General features: G+C 33.4%; 1 protein-coding gene across 1 annotated transcript; it reads left to right on the top strand.

Moving 5' to 3' along the window:
• Positions 1–6,762: 6,762 nt before the first annotated feature.
• On the top strand, positions 6,763–7,728 carry LOC108340107 (MLP-like protein 28). The gene is made up of 2 exons (XM_017577333.2): positions 6,763–7,049; positions 7,250–7,728. The coding sequence occupies exons 1-2, from the start codon at positions 6,863–6,865 to the stop codon at positions 7,519–7,521; spliced, it is 459 nt and encodes a 152-aa protein (XP_017432822.1). The 5' UTR covers positions 6,763–6,862; the 3' UTR covers positions 7,522–7,728.
• The last annotated feature ends 9,121 nt before the right edge of the window (positions 7,729–16,849 follow it).

The following is a 16,849-nucleotide window of genomic DNA, read 5'->3' as shown; positions in this document are numbered from 1 at the left end:
TTCGTCAAAATTAGTTTGAGAGAAGTGAGAATGAGCCAACTCTCTATGTAAAAAAGGAAGGCTTGAATGGATTCATTGTTGTCTATCTTTATGTGGACGACATCATCTACTTTAGCTCCTCTTAGAAGCTGCTAAATGAGTTCAAAGCATCAATGATGAAGCAATTTGAGATGACTGACTTGAGACTGCTTCAGTATTTCTTGGGACTAAAAGTAAAGCAAGGAGAAGATGGAATATTTTTGTGCCAGAGGAAGTATGCAGAGGATTTGCTAAAAAAAATTTCAATGGAAAAATGTGAAACTGTCAAAAGTCCTATAAATTCTAATGAGAAGCTGCAAAGGGAGGATGGCATAGGAAAAGCCGATGAAAGGTTGTTTAGAAGTCTTGTAGGAGGTATGAATTATCTCACTCACACACGTCCTGACATTGCTCAAAGTGTAAGTGTGGTATCAAGATACATGCCTTCTCCAACAAAGCAACAACTAGGTGCAACAAAAAGGATTCTGAAGTATGTTGCAGGATCAACTCGTTATGGAATCTTGTATGAACATGTCAGTAAGTTCAAGTTAGTTGGCTACACAGACAGTGACTGGGTACGCAGTTTGGATGACAGGAAAAGTACATCAGGGTCAGTTTTCAGTTTGGGCTCAGGAGCTATTACTTGGAGCTCAAAGAAGCAGGATATTGTGGCTCTGTCATCATCTGAAGCAGAATATGTAGCTACTGGTGCAGCAGCAAGACAAGCTGTTTGCCTTAGAAAGTTGTTAAAAGATTTATGATGTGAGCAGGAAGGAGCAACTAAGATACGGTGTGATAACAGGTCTGCAATTGCTATGACAAGAAACCCAGCGTTTCACGCAAGAACCAAGCATATTGAAGTACAACATCACTTCATAAGGAAGCTTATGTCAGAGGAAACAATCGCTCTAAGATTCTGCAATACAAACGTCCAAAATGCAGATCTGTTTACCAAGGCTTTAGCTCAAGCCAAACATAAATTCCTTATGGAGAAAATTGGTATGTATGAGTTTGAATTAAGGGGAGGTGTTGCAACATAATTCAAGCTCATATGTGCACGTAAGTCAAAAAAAGTTTGTTGCTGGTTTTTCGGCTAGTTGTTAGGACCAATTTTGAGTTTCTGTTTTTAAGTTATTTTTAACACCACTAACGTAGGATTGTTAGACCTGGTTAGTGGAGAGTGTTAGCCAAGTTTCCTTTATATTTAAATATTGTATTGTTCAGCATTTACAAAATAAGAAGGCAGTTAAACTCTCTCTTTTTCTCTCTCATTATTCTGTCATCAAAGTTGTGATCTTCATCTGGAATTTAACATTTATAACATGGGAGGCAAATTCCTGATGTCCATTGGCAAATTTATAAAGGAAACATTTGACAAATTGGTTAGTTTATCTTGAAAATTTATCTCCAATAACAGTTTTTTTCCCTGTTTCCATCTCCCATAAGGACCAATGCTTTAAAGAAGTTTTGTCAGTTTTCTAGATTAGCTTGACTATCGTGGTTGGTTTTTCTTTTGCTAGGTTGGAGAAGGGAAGATCGCACCTATTAAAGAGTTTACTCCTCCACCAATTCCTGAGGACCTTAACATTGCAATTAAGAGTGGAAAAGTACGTTCTCCAACTCACATTATTTCCATCATATCTGATGACAGAGGTATGTTGGGATCCATCAAGTTTGTCAATTGTAACATGGAAATGAGGTGTCCCAAGGACATATTTTATAGGTAAATCAAACTTCTCTTCCATTATTTTCCAAAGGTGAGGAGCCCTGCTATGCTGGTGTACCCAAGTGTACCATTATTGAAAATGGTTATGGTGTGGGGGATTTTATCTCTCTTTTGTGGTTCAAACGTAGCCTTCCCCGTTACTGTACTCAATTTATTGAGGTAAATATTCACATTCCAGTTTACTGAGCTTTCCCAAAATATAGTTCTCCCTTTCTTTTTATGCGTTCCTTAGGCATGTGAAATTGTCTATGCTCATACTCTTTTTTAAGTTTATTAATTGTACTATTCGCATTTGATAAAGGTATTGATTTTTGAGTAAAATATTGATATCATCTTCTAGCTTATATTTTTGTGATGCTTTAGGTGATATCAGATAAGTATCATGTTGTGTGCTGACGACGGTCCTTGTGTCTCTGGTGTTCATAATTCTACAGTAACAACAAGGGCTAGAAAAGACCTTGTCTCCTATCTTGTATCGGGTAAATACTGGCCTCTAGTCTTTCTACTGCTGAAGTATGTTTGTTTTTAAAGCAACCGTGTATTTGCACTAATATTTCCTTTAATATTTTTCATTTGGCATTCTTGGTTCCTAACAGGCTTGCTTACAATTGGTCCTCGATTTGGGGTGCCATTGATGATGCTGCACGGCATTTTAAGGATGCTTATGACAGGGTATGATTAATAGGCTTTTTCCGTGAAGCTAGCTATCTAGTTATTGTTTTAACATGCGATACCACACATTTTCTTGTTGCAAAATCTTACACCTTATGAGTTTGTTGAAAGTAAGAAGAAGGGCATCTGTGTTCCTGGAATAGGGCACATGTAGTGTGTATATTTGTGTTCATTTACTATCTTTTTCTATTTGTTTTGTTTCTAGGAAGATCTAAATGTAAATTTTGGTTTTGTTCTATGAACTAGAATGAAGATTGGTCTCCAAGTCCTTGTGCATTCGTGCATCACTCTGCTATTTTGTTAAAAATTCTGATAATCGTAATCTTGTGTGTTTATTTATGCTAATAACGACTCTAAGTAGACCATGAAAACATGCCCCAATTATTTTTACTTCAACATTTGTTTGGTCCAATAAATGTAGTTGAAGAAAATAAACAAACAGTAATTTTAATATCTTAAAATATTTCTACTCTTATTCTACTAACACAATTGAAAATAAATAAATAAATTATATAAAAATATAAGGTCTTAACGTAGAAAAAATAGTTTTTGTCTTTTAACTTTTTTATGTTATCATAATATGTGTATTGCATGCATGTAATGTTGATGGATTCACTAGTACAAAAGTAGCGTATAACGTCACGCATTTAACGTCTAACCACTGAATAGCCAACGTTAAAAATGATTGGTAGCATTTTTGTAAATAAATGCAATTATTAAACGTCGTTTAGAATTGTAATTCGACGTAAAAGAATATAAAACATCGAATGTCTCATCGTTAGACGTCAAAAGGTTTGTGAATTTAATAAAAATTTGAGCGGGAGATTGAAAATTCATTCACTTTATCTCAGCGCGCGAGACCCTCTTCTCTCTTCTCAAACTTTTCTTGAACGAAGTTTGATGACCATTCACATGTAATCTTTCTTTCATTTGATACAAATGCATTTTGTTTATGATTTTCGTTTGTTTTGACCGATTATTTTCGTGCTTTTGTTCTTCATAGGCGCATTCTTCTTTCTCTGTCACCGGTAACGACACTTTATTCCGACAAAAACAAACCTTTTGAAGGTTAGTGTTTGTTTTCGTTTTGAATAACTTATTTGTTGAAATTGTTTTTGTTGAACTTGTTTGTTGTTGTTTGGTTGAACTTGTTTGTTCATGTGATTTGATTGAACTTGTTTGTTGTTGATTATTGTTGTCTTTTGTTGATACTACGTTCATAGTTCTTGCTTTATAAAATACCAAAAAATGAAATTTGTTGTTTTTCTGCTTTTTAAGTATCGTAGAGTTGCGAAAAAGGATCACAATTAATTAAAAAAAACCTTGATTAATGTCGTATATTAACAAAATTTGACGTTAAGTTAACGTCGTATATTTACAATATTCGACGTTAATTTGACGTCGAATTTAAAAAAAAATGACGTAAATTTAACGTCTTCTGATACGAATTAGTCGTTAAAAGCCCAAAATATTTGACGTTGTACGCGATTTTTTACTAGTGATTGGCAAGTGTACCAAATCGCACAAGTAATATAAAATTGTAAGACCAAGTATCATATCCAGAGGACTCTCGACACTAAATAGTTGTGTGATAACTCAATTAATTAAGACTTAAATAAAACAAGATTGTTGGTTTCAAATGCAAAGACATAAAATTAAATATGAATGCAAATTGATCAATAGTAGAGTAACACAAGGATGAACAGAGATTGTTTATAAAATGACATGATTATGTTGTTAGGATTTGATTTCACCAAGTTTAATCTCATGTATATAAGAATTCTTCTTTTTACATTAATATTAATGTCACTCACTAAATTCTTAGAATCTGATCCCTCGGCACAATAAGCCTGCCTTAATTCCTAGTTCGTGCAATTCCTAACGTTCCTAGAAAATAAAGTATGAAGATCAAGAGTTTAAGACGATCAAGTACTCATACCCTCATCCCTAAGAAATATTACCCTTAGGAGAATTCAACAAGAACCTGAATTTTAAGGAACCTCCCGACACTCATGCAATTCATAAATTATGCTATTAAATGAGTTAAATAGAGCAAACAATGAAACAGATGAATTCACTAATAATTAATGAAAAAGCATATAAATTAAGAATCAATTCAAATACATGGGAGTTCACAAGGTTATATAATTCTCTAACAACAAATAGAGTTTAGTTCCCCATAGACATGGAGAAACTAGATGAGTGATGGAAAAGCATGAGATAGTGAAACTCTAAAACTAGAAGAGGAAGCTCCTACCTCCAGATCCGCCTTTAGAGAGTAGAAGAGTGTGTTGTTGTGTTACTCCAGCCAGAGATGCAAAACCTAGAGCGCCTGTGTCCTTTAAATAAAGTCGAAAAAGAGTAGAAACAGGGCCCGGTCTAAAAGAGTCAAAACAAAGCAAAAACTAGGCCTATTCCACGACGCATGACGCTCGGGAGCTCCATTAGGGTGCCCGAGCTGTGGATGGCGATTTTTGGCGCTCAAGCCTCCAAACAAGGCGCCCAAGCCTCGCAGGTTGACTTTTTTGCACTCTAGTTGACTTTTCTGCACTCTGGTTGACTTTTCTACACTCTGGTGGACTTTTCTGCATTCCAACTATTTGGTACTTTAACTCTTCCTTCAAATCATTCCAATAGCCTACAAAAGCAAGGGAATTTAGTGATAAAATCATTAAGTATAACCTCAACTCTCTTATTCACAAAACTAAAGCAAAAATATGATTCCAAGGAAGTTTTTAAGTAGAAAAGGATGCATTTGGTATCAAAATTACCTCACAAATAACCTTATTTTCAACCGTTATCATGTAACTATACTTACATTTATAAAATTATATTTAATATATTTAATATATTAAATATACATTGTTATTTTTATGGACACTAAGAAGGAGATTAAATTATAATGTGTCAGTCCAATGAACATAATAGGAATGAAGCAAAGGAAGATTGAATGAAAACTTGTATGATGTCCTACTAAAACTATTTTGGATAAATTTAATTATTAAATCTGGTTTTCGAATATGATTTTGTTGTGAGAGATCTATCTAGATATGTCTTCGATTTGAACCTTTTATGGCTTCAACTTTAACTGTTTTATTTTATGAACATGCAGCCAAAGCATACAGATACTTGGAAGAGTCGTTATGGAAAAAGAGGTTTGAATGCACATGATCATGTATTATTTGACATGGAAGGTGTTGGGAAGTCCAATTCAGAGAAGGCTTCTGACATAATACGTGATGTTGTTTCGAAAATTTACAATGAAAAAGTTGGTGATGTTTTAGGTGATGAAAAGATGGATATTCAAAATTCTGACATGTACACGCGTTTAAAAGCACAACCTATGAAGCGTGTGAAAAATGTTGCTTTGAAAACCCCTTGGACAAGATTGGATAGAAAAAACCGAAGGCGCATTGAATAGTTTATGAAGTTGTTTGTCTTTGAATATATGTATGAATTAATATGTTGTGTTAGGAAACACAATTGTAATTTGAATGATCTTAACTGTTCATATTTTATCCATTTGTAATTGTTATTGAGTTGTTCATTTTCCAGGTTAATCAATTTGGTTTGGGAATAATTTATTTTTTATTTTGTTTTTGTCCAGAATGTCGATCTAACGTAATCATGTGCTTCATAACAGATAATCAATAACTTAAAAAGCTTTAAAGTGAGTGTTGTAGAACACTTGATATTCATAACACAATGAAATAAATCATTGGTATGCCTAAATTATTATTCATGTTTTAAAACAAAATGGATCACATAGAAATGGTCAGATTGTTTTACAACAAAATGGTTACCATACAATTGGTCAAATCTATTGGTTCACTAAGTGGTTATACAATAAACTTTATGTGGTTAGTTATTATACTAATTTTGTACAACAATAAATTGATGAACTTAATTTCAAATGCTTTGATATCAATAGTTCTGTAAGCAGATAATGTGCATCACGTTAGGTGATAAGTTAGACTGGTATTATGCACAATAACAAAGTGGTAATTTTAAGCGGTCTTGTTTCTTCCTCTAGTAAGTGGTTATTCCATTGAAAGTGTGTGGTTGGTTGTGACAGTATTTTTTACATAAAGCTACAAAAATTATCCACAAATACATTGAACTTGTGGCTAATCCCCTCATCTGACTTCCAAAAATTACGATGTTTTAAATAGAGAATATTGTAACTCATTTCATATTAAAAATTCAGGCTAGTTGATAAATAAGAAAAATAAAATTTTAGTAACTAAATTGAATTTATTTCTTAAAGAGAAAATATTGGCCACTTACCCTTGTAGGGTATATAAAGAGCCCACAATTGAATTATAGTTGTGAGGGGTGGGTAAATTATGTTCTATATAAGTGGGACATGGTCGCATTATACTTCACCATCCCTTATCTTGTTCTTTCCATTTCTTGCTTCTATCACTTGCTTCGTTCTTCATCACCATGACACTTTTTGGTAAAATCAGCACTGAAATTGGAGTTCATGCAACTGCTGAAAAGTGGTTCAAGCTCTTGGCAACGCAACTCCATCATGTTCAAAACCTTGCTGACAGAGTTCATGGAACCAAGCTGCACCATGGTGAAGACTGGCATCACAATGAGTCCATCAAGCAATGGACTTATGTCATAGGTAATTAAACTTCGGATTAAATATCTTTCAAAGATGCATGTGAAAATCTTCTCGGTAAGTATATATATATATATATATATATATATATATATAGATAGATAGATAGATAGATAGATAGATAGATAGATAGATTCTTCTTCTCGGTATAATTGCTATACTATGATTCCTTATACTGATGTTAATTGTTTGTGAAAGAACAGATGGTAAGGTTTCAACATGTCATGAGAGTATTGAATCTGTTGATGAAGCAAACAAAACAATCTCCTTCAAGGTATTCGGGGAAGAGATCGAGCAGAAGTTTAAGGTGTTTAAGGTCATATTTCAAGCGATTGATAAGGAGAATGGTGGTGCTATTGTAAAATGGACCATTGAATATGAGAGGGTTAGTGAGGAAGTTGATCCTCCATACAGCTACATCGAGTTCCAGCATAAATGCACTGCCGACATTGATGTTCATCTTCTGAAGGCATAGCTCCAAAAAAGTTGTGAATGAAAGAAAAAAGGAAACAATGGATTTGGAATTTTACCAGAAGGATGGTCAAATAGATCCTTCCTTTGTATTAAATAAATTTTTATATTCATGTAATCAGTGATGTTTTCAAGTTTTTTAAATTTCGTATTGTCATCCACATAATGCACATGTATGATTTCAAATAAAATGTATATATTTTTGTGCTCTCTTTTATAGTTTTTTGAATTAAATAAAGTTGATTTACCAAATCTTCACAACAGATGGAAAGGTAAGAATAGTACATGAATAAGATATATATAAAACAAAGAAAGGATTATATGTTTGTTTTCTTTAAATACGAAATTAGAATTCAGTTTTCTTGGTATATTATACTTTATAAATTTATAAAATACATAGATATAATTTTAATATTAATTTTTTTTACTTATTATATTATACGATATTTTAAATTGTATTTAAATTAAAACGTGTCAAATAATATAAATTATTTAAATTATTTAACAAAAAAAATATTAACATAATTAAATTATAAGAACTACGTATATTTATTATCCAAACATATATATTTCACTCTGAAATACATAACCGTTTAAGACATCCAGCCTCTTTTTTAACTGGACTTAGAAGAAGCAATAATGTTGTAAATAAGATTCTAGTAATTAAAGTTATTTAATTATTTTATAAAACCATTATAGACTTGTGTTTTAAAGTAAGGGGGGATATGAAATAGTGTTATCTCATATCTTATCTTCAATTTTAATGGAGGTCTTTTTCATTTTTGTCGTCCGGTTATAGGACAAAGAGATAAAAGATATATAGTTAATTATAACAGGACTAGATTATGATTTTGTAAGAATGATTTATTTGAAGACTTTTAAAAGCTATGTTAAAGTTAGTGCAAACTTTGAAAATAGAAAATGATATTGAATGTGATAATTTATCTTTATTATATATTATGACTAATTAAAATAAAAAATCATAAATAATAAAAGCATTTGATAAAATATTTTATAAAACATAAAATCAGATTTCAAATAGTAGAATTATTAGCGTCGGTTAAGCCAATATTAAATTTCTTTTAATTAATTAATCTGTGCTACATTTCTTGCTCAACTAAACAATACTGTCTTCCAAAATTTATTCAATACACTTAGCTCGCTATGAATTTTCAGGTTTTCTATAGCCGTACATTAGGAAAATAGTATTAGATGCAAAAAGATGCATTAATTTCATTTTAATAAAGTTTGAAGAGGACTACAGATGAAGATTGACTATTTATACTGATATGGCAATTGCTTTATATTATCAATAGCTCTCATTGATCTGCGATATTCACCACATCAATTTATGTTTTAGATGATTTTAATGCCAATACCATCTTAAAAAAAAGTAAGTTTCAAATTTAATTCTATCTTATACAAAATCAATTTGTAAAATTTAAACTACTTCACTAGTGTAGGAAGAGGATACGGCACCGGTTAATTTCACTTATAGGCATCGGTTTTTGAACCAAAGCATTTTCAGGCGAGGCAAAAAGTGGTAGCCTTTTTGCCTCGGTTCCAAACCGAGTTTGTCTGTCTCTATGGCCTCGGTTAGAACCTAAACCGAGGTAGTAGGATTTGTTTTTTCTGTTTCTAATTTCAAACTCCAGAACCCCAAACTGAAAAACGTTAAAAATTACATACTCAGAGATGAAACAGCAAATTACATACTCAGATGAAACAACAATATTACATACTCACATGAAACAACAATATTAGAAGACACAATATTACAACATCCAATGTCAAAATTCTCTCTATAGAAGCAGCAAAATTACATACTCAGAAGCAATATTACAACAACAGAAGAAACTCAGAGATGAAACAGAAAGCTAGAGAAGCCAAATTTCTTCCTCTTCGCACATGGTCAAACAGAAAGCCAAGTTTCTCTATTCTTCCCCCGACGGCGTGGTCAGAGGTCCAAAGGTTTGTAAAATACAAAAGCCTGAGATTTACCGTGTGAGCTTTTGCTCCTCTAAACCCCAACCGCCGTAGGCCCGCCGTCCCTCCACCTCCTGCCCCGCCACCCCGACGAAGCCTTCACTGGCTTCTGTCCCACATGCCTCTGCAAACGTCTCGTCCTCGTTGACCCCAACAACAACCACAGCCTCGCCACTACTCGCAAACCTCCATCCACTGCCGCCGTCGCCGCCCTTAAAGCCCTCTTCCGCCCTAGAAACCCTAGAAGAAAAAGGAAACTTATTATGGACCGATTGATCGGTGTGAATCAAAGTTTAATCGGTGGAAAAAGTTTCTAACGGTGAAAACAAGCTTTTAATCTGTGGAATCGAAGGGAAATGGTGAAAAGGAGAAGAAACCCTAACGGAGGGTTTAGATCTATGAATGTTTCGGTGGAAAATGGAGGATATAAGAAATGGAGATGATTTTGTGAGTATAGAAAGCTTACCGTGACGATGAAAGGCTTGCGATGAGGAGATCCCTCTCTCGAGCACCGTGGAACGGCAGCGGCCGACGGCGTGGTTGAACGGCGGCTTGCGGCAAGGGATGAACGCGACTTGCGCCAAGGGTTGAACGGCGACTTGCGGCGTGCCCTGATGTTGGGGTTTGGTGGAGAAGAGAAATTGGAGGCAAGAGGGCGAGAGGGCAAAGGGCGAGAGGGCAGAGGGCATAGGGCATAGGGCGAGAGTGCGAGAGGGCAGAGGGGAGATGAGAGTGAGATGAGAGTGAGACGAGGAAAGAGAGGGGAGATAAGAGTGAGATGAGAGTGTCAGAGGAAAGAAGAGGAAAAAATGAAAAAGCTGGTCAGGTGTGGTGTGAGTGATTTGACCGGGTAATAGGCCTCGGTTCTACTTTTAACCGAGTCAATAGAGAGGGGTTCAGACTTTTCAGTGACCAACAGAGGTGTATAGGCTTCGGTCTCATTCCAAACGAAGCAATAGGAAGGAGTTTAGGCACCGGTTTCGTAGCAAACCGAGGTAGTAGTTACGTGTCAGACTTTTTAGAGAGGTGTATAGGCACCGGTTTTGTGTTAACCGAAGCAATATAGCATTTGAATCTCGGGTTGAATGGGGACCGAGGTATATAACCTTGTACGCTTCAGTTTCTCAATAACTGAAGCGTATATGGGGCGTCAAAATCCGCTTTTTTTACTAGTGCTTTTATATTATAAATTTATCTTATTTTTAATCAATATAAAATTTTTAACAATAATGAATTATAATCGATAGAATGTGATTATAATAAGTGGAAGATGTATATTGAAGGTGAAATTGTGTTTAAATGAAGTTTCAATCGGTCAAAGATGGGAAAATGAGGAAATGCGGGAAAAACCCTAACCTGAAAGTGAGGAAGATGCTCTATGATGGTGAAGGATAAGCTCTCGAGCCACTAAAATCTTGAGGAAGACGACACACACAATGAGGAATGCTCTCTGATGTGCGAGAGAGAAAAAGAAGATGTGAATGTTGCTTTACCCAAACGCGAACAACTTCAAACGCGAAAAAGAAGATGATAAACGCACACTGAGTGAATGTGAGATAGAATATGTGAGGAACAACTTCAAACGCGAACAGGAGCTTTTCCCAACCACCTCAATACGATCGAACGAATTTTTTAGAAAGTATTGCGGGAAAAACAAATGAATATGTAAAATCATTCATACCTATTATAACATTTAACCGCTATAGATCAATAATCTATACCTTCTCTAATGTTAGCAGGTACAAAAAAAAGATTTTCTATTGTATTTTATTACAATACTGGCATCATACAACTTTTCATACTTGCTTTCATTGTAACCAGTGTAAACAAGTTTTTCATATTTACAAAGCTGTCACCACACCACTTTCTGTAGTTGCTAAATTTTAATAGGTATAAAAATCGCTATAAAAAGTATATTTTCCACTAGTGATGATTATAATTTCCATTGAAAATATGTATCTAGACTTTTCTGTTATCTTGAATATATGCAGGTTTATTTCTGTATTTAGGATTGTTACATAAACAAACTTGCTTTAAAAAAATCAGTAGTCACAGTTGTGACCATAACCAAGTCAGAAAGGCGTATATGGTTCACAACATAATTTACTTCTTCATTATTTGTTATATATCATCTTCAAATAATTTCCCTACTAAAAATAATCACGTGTATCAAAAATCATATTTTATTAGGAATGATAAGAATTAGTTTGACTTTCGTATCCTTAAATTAAAATTCATACATACTTTTATCTCCATTTTCAAAGTAAAAATTTATACATTTTCATTTTCTTACGTTTCACATTCATATTCTCGTTGAAGAACAAATATACATATATCCGTATCTTTATTATTCTAAAAAATAATTAAATAACTCTTTTAAAAAAATAAAAATTGTAATAACAAATATAATTGTATCCCATCTAAAAGGATATACATTTTTATTTATCTAATATCAATTATCACGAAAGAATTGTAATGATTTAAGCACCAAAATAAGAATTTAACAATTATATAAAAATTAAATAATTATAGAAAATAGATAAATGGATCAAGTGTGTGTCTTATAATTATGTTACAAAAGTAAAAATAAAATAAAAGTTAACATAAACATAGATGATTTAGTAATTTAAAATGAATATAAATAAAGTATATAGGAATAGTGATAAACCAAATATAATGACATATCCTCGTGTTATATCCAATTTAGAATTTCGATTATTATCTATATTCATATATATATATATATATATATATATATATATATATAGATAATTTAGAAATTTCTCATTAAATCAACATAAATTTAAATTATACTCACAAAAAGATTGCTTTTCATCCTTACATATGTTATCATAGTTATTTTCAATTGAAAAATTACCCACACATTGTGTTAAATTTTACTTATTTAGCGACCATATAATCTTCGACTTTATGGTAATAGTAACGGTGAAATGTTGGTAGATTTAAAGTGACTAACAATTGTATTGTTCAAGTTAAATTCAATCTTCGTAATTTGTAGAGACGTGAATTTGGCGTCGTCCAAAGACTTGACCAAAGTTGGTTGAGGCCAAAAAAAGTTTATCGCTCTCAAAAAAAGTTTATAGGATAAAAAATCTCACAAAAATTCTATGAGTCCAGGATCATCTCTTTTCAAATATATAAAAAATATTAATTTTTTAGATATATAATTAAATATTTGGTTTAGGTCATCTATCCCAATCATAAGTCATAGTCAACATTGATATTCGGTTTCGTCTATCAATCTATCTCTAACTTGAACACGGATTGTTTTGAGTTGACTTTCAGTCGAATTGACCAGTCTCGAACTTTAATTCGATTGATTCGGTCTTAACATTTGATCTGAGCAAATCTATCTCAATCTTTGGTAAGATCGGGTGAAATTTGGGTTAGGAACAACTTAGTTGAATTTCTAGCGAGGCCAACTCGACAGAATATTTCAAAAATTTAGGTTTGGACAGACTTAGTTAAATTCGACCAAATCTTGATCGGGGATGCCTTGCACGAATTCGGTCAAGGTTGACTTGTCCAAACTAGCCCAATTTCGAGCAAGACAGACTTGGTGAAGTTCGGCCAAATTTCAATTAGAGTTGACTTGGTGACTTCCGCTAAAGTTGACACGAGTGAAATCAGTCAGCGCCATCTAGGTCGAAATTTGGTTAGGACTGACATGGTCGAAATTTAGCTGGGACAAAATTAGTAGAATTTCAGTCGGGGTCAACACAGTTGAATTTGGCAAACTTTTTGGCCAAGGTTGACTCAGCCGAAGTCAATGCCACCTCTGCAAAATTCTACTAAATTTTGGTTAAGGCCAACTCTGCATAATTTAGCCAAATTTTGGTTGAGACAGGAACGATCAAATTCGACCAAATGTTTGTCGGGGCTGACTTTATCCATTTTCAAATAGGATAGACTCGATCAAATTTTATCAAATTTGTGCCACAACAAACTTGATCAAATTTAACAAGGTTTAATCCAACCGAAATTCAATTGCGACACAATCAACCAAAATTTCCCCAAGGCCAACATTGCCAAATTGGGCCAAATTTCAATTAGGAATGACTCTATCGAATTACGTCAAATTTGGGTAGGGGTCGTCTTAACCGAAATTCGGTCGTAGATTACTCGATTGAATTCAGCCGAACTTTAGCTAGGGTGGCTAGATTGATTAGGCCGAGCCCATCTCTACATTGGTTAAGGGCCAACTCGTTTTGACCATCAGTCTAAGTCGGTCATTCTTGATATTAAGACTGAATAGTGTCTCAACCTTTAGCCCGGGTTAGCCATCTCTATTTTCGACTAAAGCTAACCCGTCTCGTGCTACGACCTGAGCCGATTGGTCTCGACTTTTGACCTTGGCCAATTTGTCTCAAACTTCAACTTGAGTTGACCCTTTTTCCAACCTTTGATCCAAGAGAAACCGTTTCAAATTTCAATATGAAACATCCCGTTAAACTTTGAACTAAGTCGATCTGTCTTGTAAGTCAAAATCATTTTAATCCTAATCGTAATCCACTAAGGAGTTTATTGGGTAGATTATTTTTTCTCCTTAATTAAGAATTCCCTAAAATGATTTTTTTTTATATTGGGTACATAAAGTTTACCCTTATATTCATTTGCATTGGATACCATATACGAACATTGTCGCGAATCAAATTTTAAAAAGGTCACTACTCTTGAGATGTGATAATTACGAGGAGTGACGGATTTTAGTGTTCAATTAGTTAACACCATACGTAGACCTTTCAAATTTTGTCTTGAAAGAAAAAGGCTAGTACGTTCTGCAGAAAACAATTATTGAGATAGGAAAATCCAAATATGTCTAATTAATCTCTAGTAGTGGAAGAAAGGAAATCAATAAGCTGTAAAAGAAGTAAAAGTAGTAGAAGAAGAAAAAAAGAAACACCATTCAAAATTGGGGACTTCTTAACTGTGACATGTTTAACATGAAATTGTCTCCATTATAGCTGAAGTGGATCCACGATATATTACGCAAATCTTTTGGCCAGATTTAAATTTTCCACTCATTTTATTTCCATTAATTTAGCCAAACTTTTCACTCATCAAAATAGACGTTTAACATGACTAAAAGCCGACAATGATTATTATGTAACAAAATTTAGAATCATTAGGTTTTTATATAGTGTCATTGAAGATAACGATAAGTAATGTTAGCTAGGGTGGACAAACTGCACTATTTGCACTACACTATAAATTCATTACAATTAACTATAAAATAGTTTAAAAAAACTGAACTGAACTAAAAAATAGTTCAAAAAAACTGAACTAAAAAATAGTTCAAAAAAACTGAACTAAATTATTTTTTAGTTCAGTTAACTGCAATACAGTTCAGTAAACTGTTTTGTGAAAACAGTTCAGAATTAAAGCTAAATGATACTGAAAACACTTTTCTTCCTATCTCCACAGAGTCTTTTCTGCTTTGTATGATCTCCATTAGCAGAGTCTCCACCTCCATCTTCAAACACTTTATCTCTTTGTTATACTTGTTTGGGAAAAACAAGTATAAAACACTGTCATCCATTTGATTCTGTCATGGAGAATAAAATCACAAAGCCTTCCACCCATTCACTTTTATGTGTAAAAGCAGAGTTTTTATGGTAACAAGGAGACCAGAGACACCAAATTTGTATCCATTAAAGCTTCCATACATATCTACAGCAAAAGAAGTTTCGGAATAAAGCATAACTCAGTATTGACTGTCATATCAACCTTGCATAATTGCTAAAGGACTATTGACTGGTCTTAATTCTTGTACTTCTATACTTAGAGAAATATGTAAGAACTGAACAATAATTTACTCCTTTCAAAAACTTATTCTATTTCTTGAATAACATTATGTGTACATAATCTTCACATGGAGTGTTATCAAAAGACTAATTTCTATTCAAGAACCTTAGCTTTATTAACATCACTTTTAGTAGGATTTTCCTTTCTCATTATTTTTTCTTTTCATCCACTGAAGTTTATTATAAATTCTCCATCAGGACCTATTCAAGAACATTAGCTCCTATGCTCATCAGGACCAAAAATTTGAGAGGACAAGCCTGGTCTAACATCAGCAGACCTAACTAATGACATGATTCGCCTGTTATACAATTCAAGCAGAGTTTTAGGCTTATAGAAACATAAATAATGAGCTAGTAAAATTCTTTGAAATCTGTAGTAAATAAGAACTATAAATATATATATTTTTCCTTACACACCTTGAGAAATAATACAGCAGGCAGAGTTGCTCAGTGATGTAATCTTGTTGAACTAGGATGACTATAATCTGGTAAGAGAAACAAAAGAATAAGAAAAAAAAAAGCAGGTGGACTTTTAGGCAGAACTATTAATCTATGTGAATAGGAAAAAGAAAAAAAAAATACTAGAAACACCGATGAGTTTTGTTGCCTCAGTCAACAAATATAGTAAAGCCATCATAAATCAGTTGGATGATTCATCCTGTTCAACTTCACATAAGTTTTTTACATGAAAAATATTGTGTTCCAGATTAAGAATCTCACATAACTTGTGCAAGTATCTTTTCTCATCTGTAAAATTGAATCAGTCATATTAGTGTGGCAATGAAAGGAGGATTTGGTAGTCATTAAGTTCAAGCTCAAGAATAACATCTTCAATAGCCTTACATTAAGGTCGAGGACTTACATCAATGCTTCTTTCTTGATTTTCAATCATCCAAATTAATAGCAGCACTTGAAGGTCCCACTTCATCTTGAGATGTTATCTCTACAAAAATAAAATAAAATATTTAATCATTTTTTAACATGTAAAATATAAATTAAAAAATATATAAATTTGTCATATAATCCACCTTGCTCAAATTTATCAAGTTCTTTAGGATCCTCGTCAAAAAGTATAGAGAAAGGTGTTCCTTTTAACCAATCTTGTGTGCAAACAAGCACTTCCACTATTTTAGGCGTTAGGCAACTACGATAAGGACTAACCACTCTTCCTCCTGTACTGAATGCACACTCTGATGCTACGGTAGAGATAGGAATGGCTAACACCTCTCGAGCCATGTTCGCAAGGATAGGAAATCTAATCGAGTTGACTTTCCACCAATGTAAAATATCAAGCTCAACTGACTTCATATAAGGTTCATGATCCTCTCTCAAATATTTATCAAGCTCTGATATATAATCAAATCTACGTCCTGTAGCTCTTAAGTAGAAACTCATGCCATGAGGATCATCATCATCATCATCTAGTTGAGATTCTTGTTGGCTACTTTGAGAACCCTCCTCAATACCTTGATATTGTTCATAAAGTGTTTTTAAAGATGACAATAATTTTGATTTCAATTC

Source organism: Vigna angularis, chromosome 5 (assembly GCF_016808095.1).
Source record: "Vigna angularis cultivar LongXiaoDou No.4 chromosome 5, ASM1680809v1, whole genome shotgun sequence".
NCBI lineage: Eukaryota > Viridiplantae > Streptophyta > Magnoliopsida > Fabales > Fabaceae > Vigna > Vigna angularis.
The sequence above is the reverse complement of the archived record's forward strand: the minus strand, read 5'-3'. Positions and strand labels throughout refer to the sequence as shown.

What these genes read in the sequence shown, in the direction of transcription:
- LOC108340107 (XM_017577333.2), top strand. Translation starts at nt 6,863, where the DNA reads ATGACACTTTTTGGTAAAATCAGCACTGAAATTGGAGTTCATGCAACT. An exon ending in GCAATGGACTTATGTCATAG is followed by an intron (nt 7,050 to 7,249) that starts GTAATTAAACTT and finishes GTGAAAGAACAG; the next exon opens with ATGGTAAGGTTTCAACATGT.